Raw genomic sequence first — 15,785 nt, 5'->3', positions numbered from 1 at the left:
TTCTAGAAAGACGGAAAGAAAACCCTCTACCTCTTTGCAGGAACCCCTACGAGGTTTTTCAACCGGACCACCTTACCTGGCAGCGACTCCCGCAAGCACGCACTCCGCCCCCAGCAGGGGGCGCCGCGGCCGCCGGGACCCGCCGGATGCTAATAAGCCTGGGGGCCCCGCCCCCTACCGGAAGTCGCTGCAGCAGGAGGCGGGGCCTGCAGGCTCGGCACGGCTGCCGAGCGGGAGCCATGGCGGCCTCTGAGGCGGCGGCGGCGGCCGGGCCCGCGGCTCTGGCCTCGGGCGCCCCGGCCGGCCCGACGGCCGCAAGGGGAGCCGCCGCCGCCTCGGGCCCATGGGGACCCCCCGGGCGGCTGAGGGGCAGCCGGCCGCGACCCGCGGGGGCGAGGCAACAGTCCGCCGGTCCGGCGCCGCCGGCGCGGGAGCTCATCCAGCCGTCGGTGAGCGAGCTGTCCCGGGCCGTGCGGACCAACATCTTGTGCACGGTGCGCGGCTGCGGTAAGATCCTGCCCAACAGCCCCGCACTCAACATGCACCTGGTCAAGAGCCACCGCCTGCAGGTGAGCCCGCCGTGCACGGCGCCCCCCGGGGCCTGGCGCGACCAAGCGCCTGCCTCGGGCGCTCGGGGCCGAGGGCGCGGGTCCGACTCCCAGGGCGGGCGCGGGACGCGGACGGGAACGCGCCGGGGGTCCGGCCGCGGCGGAAGGCGCTTCGAGACCCTAAAACGGGCCAGACTGGTGAGGGAGCCAGGCAGGGAGAGTGGGAGCTAGAACGCAGGGAGGCGCAGCGCTGGGAAAACCCTGTGTCATGGCTCTGGGCTGCCAGGCTCGGACCGGCGGGACCCCCGGCCTCGCACCTGGCGGCCCGGGTCTTTCCCACGTCTGTCTCGTGAGCCCCCGCAGCTCCTCCATCCTATTGATGGGAAACCGATGACGCAGCCTGCGTAGGGCTGGGGTTTAAACCTGGGCTCGGCTTCCGAAGGCGGTGCTCTCTCCACCACACCCACAACACCTCCTTCAGGCCTCTAGGTCCTGCCCGGTTGTTGGTAGGGACTGCAGATTTGGCCCTCAGCTCGGGCGTTCCAGGCTTGACAGCGTCGGTGAAATCGGCTTTGCTCAGGCATGAGACCTAAGGGAAACTTCTCCCGCGGATCTGCTGTAAGAGGGGCCACGGTATAGAATAACAGGACAGTAGTCGGGACAGCCCTTCCGCCTTACGTCGGTTAGGGCGCTGATTTTCAGCCTTTAGTGCGCATCTGTAGAAAGCTTGTTAAAAATCCAGATATCCAGCCCCACCCATTAAATCGTAATTTCTCCGTCATTTCAGTAGGAAGCTGCCTTCCACCACTTCTTAAAGTCTTCCTCTGCCGACAGTGACAATTCCAAAGCGTGTCACTGAAAGCAGTCTTGTGACTCTGTGGCTTTGGGCAGTGTGAATCCATTCGGGAGTAAACTCAAATGACCTAGCCGTTGTGTGTTCTCTCTGCCCTTCAGGTCAGTCTTCCTCAGAAACTTTTTTTTTTTTTTGTCTTTTGTCTTGTTGTTGCTATTTCTTGGGCCGCTCCCGCGGCATATGGAGGTTCCCAGGCTAGGGGTTGAGCTGTAGCCACCGGCCTACGCCAGAGCCACAGCAACGCGGGATCCGAGCCGCGTCTGCAACCTACACCACAGCTCACGGCAACGCCGGATCGTTAACCCACTGAGCAAGGGCAGGGACCGAACCCGCAACCTCATGGTTCCTAGTCGGATTTGTTAACCACTGCGCCACGACGGGAACTCCCAGAAACTTTTTTAGAATCAGGCTTCTGATAAGCGTGGTACAGCAGAACGTTCGAGTTTATAGTCTGAAGTAGAGCGGATGTGTTAGCCATAAAGGGCAGTACTCTTCCAGCACCAACCCAGTATAGAGGCAACAACATTGTTACGTGGAGATGAGGGGGCACAGTCAGGAAACGAACCTGGAGAGGTGAGTTGAGGAAGACCCTCCTGGTAGGGCTGGAATTATCCTCGGTTTGGGGGCTTCTTCCACGACACAAGTGCACTGACTCTGGGAATGGCTTTCAATCTCCTGTTTTCTCTTTCCTACTAAACTTTCATGAAATACTTCCTTTTCTTAACCATATTTTGACTGGAGTGAATGAACCATGTATTTGTAGGAATCCTACAGCCTAATCCGTGGTTTCACTTTAGCTCGTATATAGCAGCCATCACCCACCTTCAGTATCACCCCTCAGTAATAGACACTAAGGCAGACATCTCTAAGCACAGAGGAAGCTGCCAGTCTAACCAGGATGCTCTTCCTGTTGGCCTGAACATCAGTCACTCTAACAAGCACTTTTGTGTGTGTGTGTGTGTGTGGCCTTCCCCGCAGCATGTGGAAATACCAGGTCAGGGATCGAACCCGCACCACTGCAGTGACAACACCAGATCCTTAACCCACTAAGCCACCAGGGAACTCCGAACAAGCACTAACACTTTGTGTCGTTCTTATCTATAGAATTGCTGTCAGGAGCTGTATCTCTCTCAAAACTTTGTGGAGCATCTGTTAAGCATAAAGATACCATGTACTTGCTGGGACTAGTTTGGTAGTACAGGTTTATTTCTAATTATGTTTTTAAAATATGTAAGGTTCAGGAATTCTGAAGATAACAATCCTGAGCATATAATTGGCCTAAGAAGGATGAATATGTTGGGAGTTCCCTTTGTGACTCAGTGGTTAACGAACCCAACTAGGATCATGAGGATGCGGGTTTGATCCATGGCCTCCCTCAGTGGCTTAAAGATCCAGCGTTGCTGTGAGCTGTGGTGTAGGTCGCAGACACAGCTAGGTCCCAGGTTGCTGTGGATGTGGTGTAAGCCAGCGGCTGTAGGTCCAATTCGGCCCTAAAAAGGAAAAAAAAAAAAAAGAATGACTCTGTTTGGGGCAAATACAAATTTTTTTGACAGTCAGATCTTTACTTGGATTTTAGCATGACGGAGCATCAGTATCCTCCCTTGCTTAGAGCCAGTGTGAAGCCATTCTTCTAGTCCTAGCCCTTTTCCAGATTTCTCTTGTCTAAAGATAGCACCGTACACTCGAGATGCCTTTCTTAACTGAAAACATTGAACAACTGAAAAATGGAGTCTGCTGTGTTTACTTCCTCAGTCACTGGGGAGACCTGTTTCAACAGGAATCAAAGAAACTCGCCCAGAACTGTTGTTTTTTCTTTGTCAAACAGGCTCCCTTTCCTGCCCTGTTCTGCTTTTCTAACCATGATGCCCAGCAGCCCCTGAGCATCTGCTGTCTTGGTGGAAAGGGGGTTGTTTTTAATGAGGGTGACCTGTGTGACAAAACAGCCATATCTGTGTAGTGTTACCACAGTGTCATGAGTCCATACGCTCGGTTGGGATCCCCAGTAGCAGGCCTTTGGGTTCAAACATTACTCTTTACACTGATGTTCTCAAAGTATCGGAAGTGGGGAGAGGGAAGAAGGAGGCCTAAGGACAAGAGCTGACTTGGGAGCACCCTGTGGTTTTGAGAGAGGTCTGTGTTTGGACCAGAGACTCCACTACCAGTCAGGTGGGCTCCTGCTAGCCCTGAAGCTTGAGTATAACTGCCTGGCAGATCTGCGTCATATTCAGTGGAGATTTTCCCTTTGTTCTCTTGGTTACAGCTACTTACATAATTCTAGCTTCTTTCCTAGGGTTTTTTCCCTCCCTAGATTATGTTAATCTTTTGTTCCCTTCCCCATTAGTTGCTGTAAGCTTCTTTATTTTAATCTTTCTTGGGGAGATACCTGGCCCTCAGGCACATAGTCCCTTTTATGATTAACAAATCCTTCTCTTTTTTTTTAAGTGATTTTTATTTTTTCCATTATACTTCTTTCACAGTGTTCTGTCAATTTCTACTGTACAGCAAAGTGACCCAGTCACACATACATACATATACATTCTTTTCCTCACACTATCCTCCATTATGTTCCATCATAAGTGACTAGATGTAGTTCCCTGTGCTATACAGAAGGATCTCATTGCTTATCCATTCCAAATGCAATAGTTTGCATCTATTAACCCCAGACTCCCAGTCCATCCCACTCCCTCCCCCTCCCTCTTGGCAACCACAGGTCTGTTCTCCAAGTCCATGAGTTTCTTTTCTGTGGAAAGATTCATTTGTGCCGTAGATTAGATTCCAGACATGAGTGATATCATATGGTATTTGTCTTTCTCTTTCTGACTTGCTTCACTTAGTATGAGAGTCTCTAGTTCCAACCATGTTGCTGCAGATGGCATTATTTTGTTCTTTTATGGCTGAGTAGTATTCCATTGCATATAATACCACAGCTTCTTTATCCATTCATCTGTTGATGGACATTTAGGTTGTTTCCATGTCTTGGCTATTGTGAATAGTGCCTCTGTGAACATACAGGTGCATGTATCTTTTTCAGGGAAAGTTTTGTTTGGATACATGCCCCAGAATGGGACTGCGAGATCATATGGTAGCTCTTTATTTAGTTTTCTGAGGTACTTCCATACTGTTTTCCATAGTAATTGTACCAGTTTACATTCCCACCAACAGTGTAGGAGGGTTCCCTTTTCTCCACACCCTCTCCAGCATTTGTTATTTGTTAACCTGTTAATGATGGCCATTCTGACCCGTGTGAGGTGGTACCTCATAGTAGTTTTCATTTGCATTTCTCTAATTAGTGATGTTGAACATTTTTTCATGTGCCTGTTGGCCATGTGTATATCTTCTTTGTAAAAATGTCTATCGGGGCTTTTGCCCATTTTTCCATTGGGTTGTTGGGGGTTTTTTTGCTGTTGAGTTGTATAAATTGTTTGTATATTTTAGAGATTAAACCCTTGTCGGTTGCATCATGATTAACAAATCCTTCTGAAGGATGATAGGTAAAAGTGGGTGAATTGTAACGTGTAAGGTACATGCTACCTTTGGGTCTGTGTGGGTTCTTAAGATTTATGCCTGTGTTCCATATCATGTAAGGAAATCTGGAAACATCCTAGTCCAGCCTTGCCTACAGGTAGGCTCCGTGGAGAATTGAAAGCTGGTGATTCAGGCAAGAAGAAGAGTGGGAAGAAATGGGCATTGCTTGATTGTTAGAGTCTTTTATTACTCATTGTTTGAAAATAATGGACAGGAGGACCCTTAAAAAAACAGCAACACATTTTTAAAACATGGCTTAGTGAGGTTTATGTTATGTTCAGTCCAGGGGTTTGCTCTTAATGGTGTGCCAGGGTTTTTTTTTTTTTTTTTTTAGGAAAGGAAATGTTCCAAGTTGCTCTACAGATCAGATGGTACAAAAACTTATACTTTAAATTTACAATAAGACAACAAAATGTACTACTTTTCTTAGATATTCTTCTATGAAGGCAGAGAGATGCTGGAGTAGCCGTAATGCCCTTATTTTTCTGCCATGATTCTTACGATCCTTTCCTTTTTCTTTTTCTTTTTCTTTTTCTTTTCTTTCTTTTTTTTTTTTTGCCTTTTAGGGCCGCGCTTGCGGCATCTGGAGGATGGAATGTATGTATATATATAGCACTTCGGAATGAAGTTCTTACTGCAGTTCATATTTTATTGTGCCATCACTGTTATCTCCTCTGTTCTCATCTCAGAGTTTGTTGTCTCTGAACAAGAATGGGAAGAAGGTCAGGAACTCAGGTGGTGCTAGCGAGGGCTGAGGAATTGGCCCTCAGAAAGGAGAAAACCAAACAGTATCAGGTTGTCGATGTACTTGTGATGAGAGCAACAGGGAGATCATTGATTCCAGTACAGCTGCCGTTAGTCTCATCCCGGTGCATGATACACTTTTGACTTAGACGTTCATTTGAATGTAATCAGTATAATGCCCCAAGTTTTTATGGAACATTTAATCTTTTTAAAACACTCCCAGGGTTCTCTTGCGCCCTGGGTTAAGGATCTGGTGTTGTCACTGCTGTGGCATGGATTCAATCCCTGCCCAGGAACTTATACATGCCTTGGGTGCAATCAAAAAAAAAAAAAAAAAATCCCCAAATGCAACAGAAGATATATATTCCTCTCCTTGAAAAGGTTTGGGAAATTTTAAGTAGTTCCATTAGATATAACAAAGAAATGACAGAAAAGTAGGGTGGTTTGAAGCTATATAGTACAGGACTTTGTCCTAATTGCTAGAGGAACTTGGACTTGGGTGTATTGAGGTGCCACTGAAAACATCCAGGAGGAGTTCCCGTCGTGGCTCAGTGCTTAACGGACCTGACTGGCATCCATGAGGATGCAGGTTTGATCCCTGGCCTTGCTCAGTGGGTTAAGGATCCGGCTTTGCCGAGAGCTGTGGTGTAGGTGGCAGACGGGGCTCGGATCCCGAGTTGCTGTGGCCCTAGCATAGGCTGTCAGCTATAGCTCCGATTAGACCCCTAGCCTGGGAACCTCCATATGCCGTGAGTGTGGCCCTAAAAAGAGAGAAAGACAACAAAAAAAAAGAAAGAAAGAAAGAAAAGAAAATATCTGAATGAGGTAATGACATGGTCAGAGCTATACCTACGTGAATCTGGCAAAGTGTGAATAAAAAAAGATATTGAAATTCTAGAAATTAGTTATGTTACTGACAAAATCCAAACAGAGTCAGGAGAACTAATGCTTGTAGCAGTGCAAAAAGAAAGGCAAGTGGTAGAAGACATTTTAAAAGATAACTGTTGGAGTTCCCTGGTGGCTCAGTGGGTTAAGGAGCCAGTGTTGCCACTGCTGTGGTTCAGGTTCCTGCTGTGGCATGGGCTTGATCCCTGGCCCCAGAACTTCCATGTGCTGGAGTGCAGTAAAGAATAAAATAAGGGGAGTTCCCGTCGTGGCGCAGTGGTTAACGAATCCGACTAGGAACCATGAGGTTGTGGGTTCGGTCCCTGCCCTTGCTCAGTGGGTTAACGATCCGGCGTTGCCGTGAGCTGTGGTGTAGGTTGCAGACGCGGCTCGGATCCCGCGTTGCTGTGGCTCTGGCGTAGGCTGGTGGCCACAGCTCCGATTCGACCCCTAGCCTGGGAACCTCCATATGCCGCGGGAGCGGCCCAAGAAATGGCAACAACAACAACAAAAAAGAAAAAGACAAAAAAAAAGACAAAAAAAGAATAAAATAAAATAAAATGAATAATTGCCAAAACGTGAAAGCAACCACAATATCCTTCAGTGGGTAAATGGATAATAAATGGTGGAACATATGGACAGTGGAGTATTACTCAGCACTCAAAAGAAATGAGCTGTCGGAGCTCCCAGTGTGTCACCGCCAGATCAGTGAATATCTTGGGAGTGCTGGGACTTGGGAGTGCTTGTGAGAGTTCATTCCTCAGCCTGGCACAGTGGATTAAGGATCCAGCGTTGCCGCATCCTGGCTGGGAAGCTCAGAGCACAGTGGCTGTGTTCAAACTACTATGTAAAAGTTGTGTCAGCTAGCTTAGGTGCTTTAGGGGGCAGTGTGGTCATCAGAGAAAGTCGCAGTGCTCTCTCAGGAAGTCCTAGGTCAGAGTCAGCAGAGGTTTTTACTAATTATTGGGGTGGGATAAAAAGGAAGGGAAGACTTTAAGGATGATACCAAGTCTTAAGCCCGAGAAGATATAAAAGTACCATTTACAAATGGAGAAGCTGGCTTTAAGGGCAGAGATTTTAAGTTTAAAAGGAGGAATGTTATAGGAATGAGAACGTTTTCATTTTCTGTTTTTCTTTTTTTGGCCGTCCCAGGAGTTCCTGGGCCAGGGATCAGATCCAAGCCACAGTTGTGACCTACACCATTGCTGCAGCAACACCTGGTCCTTTAATCCATTGTGCCAGGCCAGGGATCAAACCTGGCCTGTGTCCTGGTGCTGCAGAGACGCTATCGATCCAGTTGCACCACAGTGGGAACTCCTAGAACATTTTCATCACCCTAAAAAGGACCCTTGTGCCCATCTTTCATCGTTCCTTGCTGTCACTCCCAGCTTGTTCTATTGGTTTTTCGGTTTGTTTGTTTTTTAAAAAATAATTGTTTAGGGAGGTCCAATTCCAGCTCAGAGGGTTAAGAACCCAACTAATATCCGTGAGGATGCAGTTTGATCCCTGACCTCATTCGGTGGGTAAGGATCTGGCATGCTACGGTGTAGGTCTCAGACATGGCTTGGATCCCACGTTACTGTGGCTGTGGCGTAGGCCGGCAGCTTGCAGCTACAATTTGACCCCTAGCCTAGCAACTTCCATATGCCGCACATGCGGCCCTAAAAAGAAAAAAGTAATAATTTTCTAATGTAATTTTTCTTTTGTAGGATGGCATAGTGAATCCAACAATAAGAAAAGATTTGAAAACTGTACCGAAATTCTACTGTTGTCCAATTGAAGGATGCCCTAGAGGCCCTGACAGACCGTTTTCTCAATTTTCTCTTGTAAAACAGGTATCTTATCTTGGGTATACTTGTCTGAGGATGAAATGCAGATGTCATAAACCTAATGTGTATTCTAGGTACTTACCAATCATAACTAGAGAATGAAGCAGAAAGCTGCTTGTAAGGGCAGCAGCCCAAAGGAGAAAAGGAGTGGGGTGTAAGCGAAGGAGACGTGGCTTGTTCCGGTGGGGAAGAGGTCCAGAAGCGGATTTGGAGAGAAAGAAGAGAAGAGCAGGTCAGCAGAGGAGGATAAAATATGTATATCCAGGAGGTCCCATCGTGGCTCAGTGGTTAACGAACCTGGCTAGTATCCATGAGGACGCAGGTTCGATCCCTGGCCTCAACCAGTGGGTTAAGAATCTGGCATTGCCGTGAGCTGTGGTGTAGGTCGAAGACACAGCTCAGATCCACTGTTTTTGGGTGGGTGTAGGCCAGCAGGTGCAGCTCCGATTCCACCCTTAGCCTGGGAACCTCCATATGCCGTGGGTATGGCCCTAAAAAGAAAAGAAAAGAAAAAAAAATGTGTACTTCCAGATCTCTGTGTGAATCTGGATGATTTCAAGGTCGGGGAGCAAAGGCATAAAGGAGGTGTTCTACCCAGGGAGTAAGAAGCTGCAGGAAAAAAATTTCAGAAGCGTCTATCTAGAAGGAGGGAGGGACCCAGCCAGTCGGGAACAAGGTGATTCTGGATTGGAGGAGATCGGTAGCTGAACTACTTCCCTGAGGGTTTGCTGAAGGGGATCCTGAGAAAAGCATGCAAGGTTTGTAGATCAGAACCTAGATGGTGGATATTGGGGATGGTTTCCCAGTCTCCTCAACTTGTCCTTAAGCCAGAGTGATAGGGAGAAGAAGCTGACGATAAATTGCAGTCTGCCTGCTTTCACTTTCTTTTGATTTGAACTGCTGTATTTCATCATGTAAAGCCAATGTTAATTTTGGCACGTTGATGGTGATTTTGAAATGCTTTGAGCAGTTCCAGTTTTTCATTTTCGTCTTTTTGTATTCTTCCTAGCACTTTATGAAAATGCATGCTGAAAAGAAGCATAAATGTAGTAAGTGCAGCAATTCTTATGGCACTGAATGGGACTTGAAAAGACACGCAGAGGATTGTGGCAAGACCTTCCAGTGCACGTGCGGCTGTCCCTATGCCAGCAGAACTGCACTGCAGTCCCACATCTACCGAACTGGCCACGAGATCCCTGCAGAACACAGGTAAAGGGTGGCAATGGCAGCCCAGGAGCCAGTAGCTCTGGGACGAGTTTCAAACGAAACCTGGAGAACTGTTAGTGGGGGGAGAAAAGATATGACATGTGGACGGGGACTTTGGGAAATGACAGTACTCGCAGGTGACCCATTTGTTCTTCTTGTACCACCTCCTTTCCAGGGTCCCTTAACATTGCCAGTTAAATCTTTCGGGTTTTCAGTTCTTTAGAAACTTTCAGCATTTTCTGCTAAGAGAGATACTAGATTGTTGATGAGTTTTTATCATGAAGCCATGCTTCATTTGAAAGGTCAGGTTTATATTTGGACTAATAGCCTTCTGCTTCAGAAATGATAATAGTTGCATTATATAATCTGTTGGCTTCCTGATGCTTACGGATCTAAACTGAGTTCTAATACTTAGAGCTTTACCCCCAACAAAGGTATGCTTCCTCTTTCCCTGTGTGCATGTTTCTGAACATCTATCTATTGTAAAATGGGCCGAGTTACAAAAGAAGGGATTTCTCTTTGCTGGGTTGAATCTGACCCAGCAAATCTCTGCTTTAGATGTGGGCAGTAGTGTTTGTAATTAGTGAAGATAAAGTGCCAGGGTTGATGAAGAAAGCTGCAGTTTGAAATTGTTTTTCCCTTTTTACTTGGTCACTGTTTTCAGGGATCCACCTAGTAAAAAAAGGAAAATGGAAAACTGCCTGCACAACCAGAAGCTGTCCAGTAAGACTGTTGAATCACTGCGTAACCAACCAACCCCTAGACCAGACACTCAAGAACTAGAAACCTCAGAAATAAAGCTGGCGGCTTCTTTCGAAGACTCTTGCAGCTCTAATGCCAGAAAGCAGACTCTGACAACACCTCCAAGGTATCCTCAGAAGTTGCTTTTACCAAAGCCCAAAGTGGCCTTGGTAAAACTCCCCATTATGCAGTTTTCTCCTGTGCCTGTCTTTGTGCCTACGGCAGACTCCTCAGCCCAGCCTGTGGTGTTGGGCGTCGATCAGCAGGGCGCTGCCCCCAGTGCTGTGCACTTACTGCCCTTGTCCATAGGGACCCTGATCCTCGGCCTAGATTCAGAGGCCTGCTCTCTCAAGGAGAGCCTCCCTCTTTCAAAAATTGTAAATCCTGTTGCTGTTGAGCCAGTTAGCACAGGTGTTCAAGTGAACTTGGGTAAAAGTCCATCGAACCCTTTACAAGAACTAGGGAGCACCTGTCAAAAGAACAGCATCTCTTCAATCAATGTACAGACAGATCTGTCTTACACCACACAACCCTTTATACCTTCTCCGCAGTGGGCTAGCCCTGATTCCTCTGTATCGTCTTGTTCTCAAACTGATTTGACATTTGGCTCTCAAGTTTCCCTTCCCATTAGTGTTCATACGCAGACTTTTTTGCCCAGTTCTAAGGTGACCTCATCTATAGCTGCTCAGACTGATGGGTTTATAGAGGCCTGTTTCCAGCCGGGTGGGATCTCCAGAGAAACTCAAACCAGTGGAATGCAAAGCCCGGCAGATGCTCGAGAACAGATGGACCAAGCTGTAATGTGTGGAGACATTTTTGAGAGTGTCCATTCATCATATGGTGTTTCTGCAGACAATATTATAAGCAGCAGCCTAGTAGCAGAGACTGTAACTCATGGTTTGTTACCTCAGAACCACCCCAAAACTTTGAGTCAAGATATTGAGAAATCTGCACCAATTATAAACTTTAGCACACAGAATAGTTTGCTTCCTTCACAGAACATGACAGATAATCAGACCCAAACCATAGATTTACTAAGCGACCTAGAAAACATCCTGTCAAGTAATCTGCCTGCCCAGACATTGGACAATCGTGGTCTTTTGTCTGACGCAAATACTGGACCTGACACCCAGCTCCCGTCTGGCCCAGCCCAGAATCCCGCAATTGATTTTGATATCGAAGAGTTCTTTTCAGCTTCAAATATCCAGACCCAAACTGAAGAGAGTGAGCTTAGCACCATGACCACTGAGCCAGTCTTGGAGTCGCTGGACATAGAGACCCAAACTGACTTCTTGCTGGCAGACACCTCTGCCCAGTCCTACACTTGTCGGGGAAACTCTAACTTCTTAGGCCTTGAAATGTTTGACACGCAGACACAGACGGACTTGAACTTCTTTTTAGACAGTAGCCCTCATCTGCCTCTGGGAAGTATTCTGAAACACTCCAGCTTCTCCATGAGTACCGATTCGTCTGACACAGAGACCCAGACTGAAGGAATCTCTGCTGCTAAAAACATCCCTGCTCTGGAAAGCAAAGTGCAGTTGAACAGCGCAGAAACACAAACCATGAATTCTGGCTTTGAGACTTTGGGGAGCTTATTCTTCACCAGCAATGAAACGCAGACAGCAATGGATGACTTTCTTCTGGCCGATTTGGCCTGGAACACGATGGAATCTCAGTTCAGCTCTGTAGAAACCCAGACGTGTGCAGAACTGCACCCGGTCTCCAACTTCTAAGGGTGGAGTCGGCATGGGGACTGGCATTTGCACCTCCCCTCTGGCTTTAGGGAGGGAGAAGGGAGACAGCAGTATTAACTCTACTGAATGTAGTTGATGATCCAGTTACTTCGATTCTTTGAGGTTCTTTGCCTTTTGTACTTGTAAACATGAATTTGTGTAAAAACCTGTGAGTATTATAAAGTGTAAGATGTTGATCTCAAAATGATTGTTTTTGTGTCGCCTACATTTGCCCTTTCAGTGTAGTCTTCCCTTCTTTTAAAAAAAATGTATTTCATACCTTTAAAACCCATCTAGCTATTTAGCTGAAGCCAAGCTCACCAGGACTAGGGTACAAACTTTTCAAATCTTCAAAACATTGTAGTCAAAGTATGACTTAAATTGCACCTAAAATATTTTTTGCCAGTGCTTGTTAGAAATTCCTGTTTCACGGTAATACCTAAAGACATCTGATGCTGCACCATCAGATTTAAACACCAGCGCTTAGATGGTTTGAGACTCGTGTCGCCTGCAGCTTTATCTGCTGTGACATCTTACTCTTCCCCAGTTTGAAGACAAAAGGAAAGCTCCAGTTGTCTTTGGCGCCTGCCAGTTTTCCTCTAGTCAGTGCCATCCTTCCTCTACATGCACCGTTACCGATGCCGCTATATGTATATAGTACTTTCCTCACAGGAGGTGTCGCTGTAAAATATTTGCTTCAGGAAGTAGCGGCAAGCACTTAGTATAAACAGCGATCTTTCTAGTCTGAACGACAGTACGTCACTGCACTGTGGCAAGGCTGGGCCTCGGGACCATGCCCGTTGGCTCTCACTGGAGTGTGCCCTACGAGCGCCCCTCCTCTTCCTCCCACAGTCGGCCGACCAGTGACTCCGAGTGTGGTCACTCTAAATGTTAGAGGGAAAAACGTCTGGAGAAAAGGACATTCCCCACTAAATTTCAGTACTTGGCGTGAACCTGACAGGGCAGGAGTGCAGTCGACAGTTGTGTCCAAGTGCATCTTGTCATCCACCTCTCACTTTTTCCTTGAGTGAGGAAACACACTGGTCTTGCAAGGACAGTATTTGTGCCTTGAGGATAGCAGTTAGAGTCTAGAGCCGTCTAAGCTATGGCATTTTGCGTTTTGTCGTTCCAAGGGGGGGAATACCGTCCAAGAAAATGAGGTGAAGACTGATGGCTTCGGTAATCAAGAACGTGTGTGTTTTGAGATGGATGTGTGATCAGGTCTGCTTTGGGGGGTTATTTAGGACATCCTGAGTTCTCGATTGTTGGCCAACTTCCAGGCAAGTAGAAATCAGTGAAGCCTGTAAACTTTTCTAAGTTTATCACAAAAAAAATGCTGTGTTCCTTCTGTGGCATGTGCTTCGCTGCTGAAGGCTAAATCCTCAAAAGAAATAAAACGAAGGAGGGGACTAAGAATTCGTTAAAGTAAATCAGTGGTGTTGCTACTAATTCCTGTCCTCAAGAATTGTGGGTACTGGATAAGTGACATCTCCTGCACAGACGAACTCAACCTGGTAGATGAAAGCTTGCTTTGGTCACAGTTGCCTACGAATATGGGTTTCCAAACAAACATAAAGCCTTAACTTAGAATTTCATTATGTTTTAGAATCATCACTGCCTTAATGTTCAAACATCTATTTAAGTTCTCCTGCTAAAGGAGAAATGCATGTTTGTTGATGGCTTTTTGTAAATAGATACGCAGCGATCTATGGCTTTAAATTTCTTGTGTGTTTCTGTGACATTGTTTGTTAATCCAGCCTATTGAGTTATTTACAGAAAAATGGAGCATGTAATATTCATGTACAAGTAAGAACTGTCTCCCCAAACCTTAGTTACCTGAATTGTTCTAAGATTATTTGTAAAAGCTGAAACTCAGTGATTAAAAAGTGAGAATTCTACCCATTTTTGCGAATTCTTCAACATACTCATAATGTGACTGACTTTGTTGCCTTAACGTTTCATAAACTGATCATGTTCTGAAAGTTACATGATGAAATGACAATGCCTAGTTATTTTCATTATTATTTACCTTTGTTTATGAATATATGCTAACAGTTTTCCTAGTAGAAAATGAAAAGACATTCCATCACCAAAGCTTCTATTTTGATGTAAAGTTTTTATTTTGATGAAAACTTTCCACCCTAGGATTTAAGTTTGGGGAAAATTACTCGGATTCATTTTGTTCGTCCACATGTCACCATTTTATAATGGATGTCTTTTCTCTTTGTAAGTAATGTGGTTCTGGCCTAAGAGCAAAAATGAGAGGGATAGAGTGTGAGTAGTTCTTTGTTCAGTCAGTAATTTTAGGAAAGCCAAGTCAGTGTGTTTGATTCCTTTGAAAGAAAGGGAAATAAAAGCACACAGTTTTTGTAGACCTACCCTGAAAGATGCTGAGTAAGTTTCCAGTCTGCTTTTGATTGGAAGGAAATGTATGTGTCAATCTAGTTGTGGCCTTGAGTTGTTGTATCACTAGAGGTCAATGACAGGGTGATATTTTCATGTAATCCTTGATGGTCTCCCCTTTAAAATGTTTATCTTAGTTTCAGTCCAAACTTGTTATCTAACATTGACTCCTCTGAAGAACGCTTACTTTTACTATCTGGTAAAGCAGCACATCTCAAGCTTATCCTCGGAAGGCTCTTAAATAAAGAGGAGGAAGGGAGTTCCCGTCGTGGCGCAGTGGTTAACGAATCCAACTAGGAACCATGAGGTTTTGGGTTCAATCCCTGGCCTTGCTCAGTGGGTTAACGATCCGGCATTGCCATGAGCTGTGGCTCGGATCTGGTGTTGCTGTGGCTCTGGCGTTGGCCGGCGGCTGCAGCTCCGATTGGACCCCTAGCCTGGGAACCTCCATATGCTGTGGGAGTGGCCCTAGAAAAGGCAAAAATAAATAAATAAAGAGGAGGAATATGCAACTTTGAGGGGTTTAGGAATGGAACCTTTGAAGTCTCAAGTATTATGCAGTTTTTATTTTCTTTAGATCTCACAATATATATGTGTTCTCATCTGAAGTGTCTTAAGCACCACTGATGAGATCTGACACTAGGAGAGGACACGTCAGTCCTTTGGCTTACTGCTCTCTCCCAACATCTAAACGCCTGTTAAATGACACGAATTTTCATCTAGCTTATTCACCAAGATGTTGGTTGGTGTAAGGTTCTTATGGTCAAGAAGATAGTCCACTAAATACCACTGTTTTGCAGTGTTTAAATCCAGAGTTCTCTCAGTTGTGTGAACTGTACTTATAATTATCAGATATACTTATTTACATACCAAGAGGCAGGCTAAAGAGCAAATGAAAGGGATTCTCAGATTTTTGGTGTCCTCAAGTTAACAATTTTAGGCACTGTATTTTAAAACATGCATGTTTGGCAGTTCCCGTCATGGCTCAGTGGTTAACCAATCTGACTAGGAACCACGAGGTTGCAGGTTTGATCCCTGGCCTTGCTCAGTGGGTTAAGGATCCAGCATTGCCGTGAGCTGTGGTGTAGGTTGCAGACATGGCTCGGATCTGGTGTTGCTGTGGCTCTGGCGTAGGTGGCAGCTGCAGCTCGGATTACACCCCTAGCCTAGGAACCTCTGTATGCTGCAGGAGCGGCCCTAGAAAAGGCAAAAAGACAAAATAAATAAATAAATAAATAAAATATGCCTGTTTGAAAGAAGCAAAATGCCCAACGTATGTGAATGAATTAAGAGCATTGTCTATAATGCTCAAACT

At 46.0% G+C, this 15,785-nt stretch overlaps 1 protein-coding gene across 2 annotated transcripts; it reads left to right on the top strand.

Annotated features, from left to right (window-relative positions):
• The first annotated feature begins 224 nt into the window (after positions 1-224).
• ATMIN (ATM interactor) lies at positions 225-13,965 on the top strand. 2 transcript variants are annotated; one of them, XM_047790823.1, is made up of 4 exons: positions 225-569; positions 8,265-8,390; positions 9,394-9,593; positions 10,255-13,965. In XM_047790823.1, the coding sequence occupies exons 1-4, from the start codon at positions 240-242 to the stop codon at positions 12,065-12,067; spliced, it is 2,469 nt and encodes an 822-aa protein (XP_047646779.1). In that variant the 5' UTR covers positions 225-239; the 3' UTR covers positions 12,068-13,965. The 2 variants fall into 2 exon arrangements, with proteins under 2 accessions (XP_047646779.1, XP_047646782.1); XM_047790826.1 differs by lacking the exons at positions 225-569; positions 8,265-8,390 and adding an exon at positions 8,402-8,616.
• The last annotated feature ends 1,820 nt before the right edge of the window (positions 13,966-15,785 follow it).

Source organism: Phacochoerus africanus, chromosome 8 (assembly GCF_016906955.1).
Source record: "Phacochoerus africanus isolate WHEZ1 chromosome 8, ROS_Pafr_v1, whole genome shotgun sequence".
Taxonomy (NCBI): Eukaryota; Metazoa; Chordata; class Mammalia; order Artiodactyla; family Suidae; genus Phacochoerus; species Phacochoerus africanus.
The sequence above is the reverse complement of the archived record's forward strand: the minus strand, read 5'-3'. Positions and strand labels throughout refer to the sequence as shown.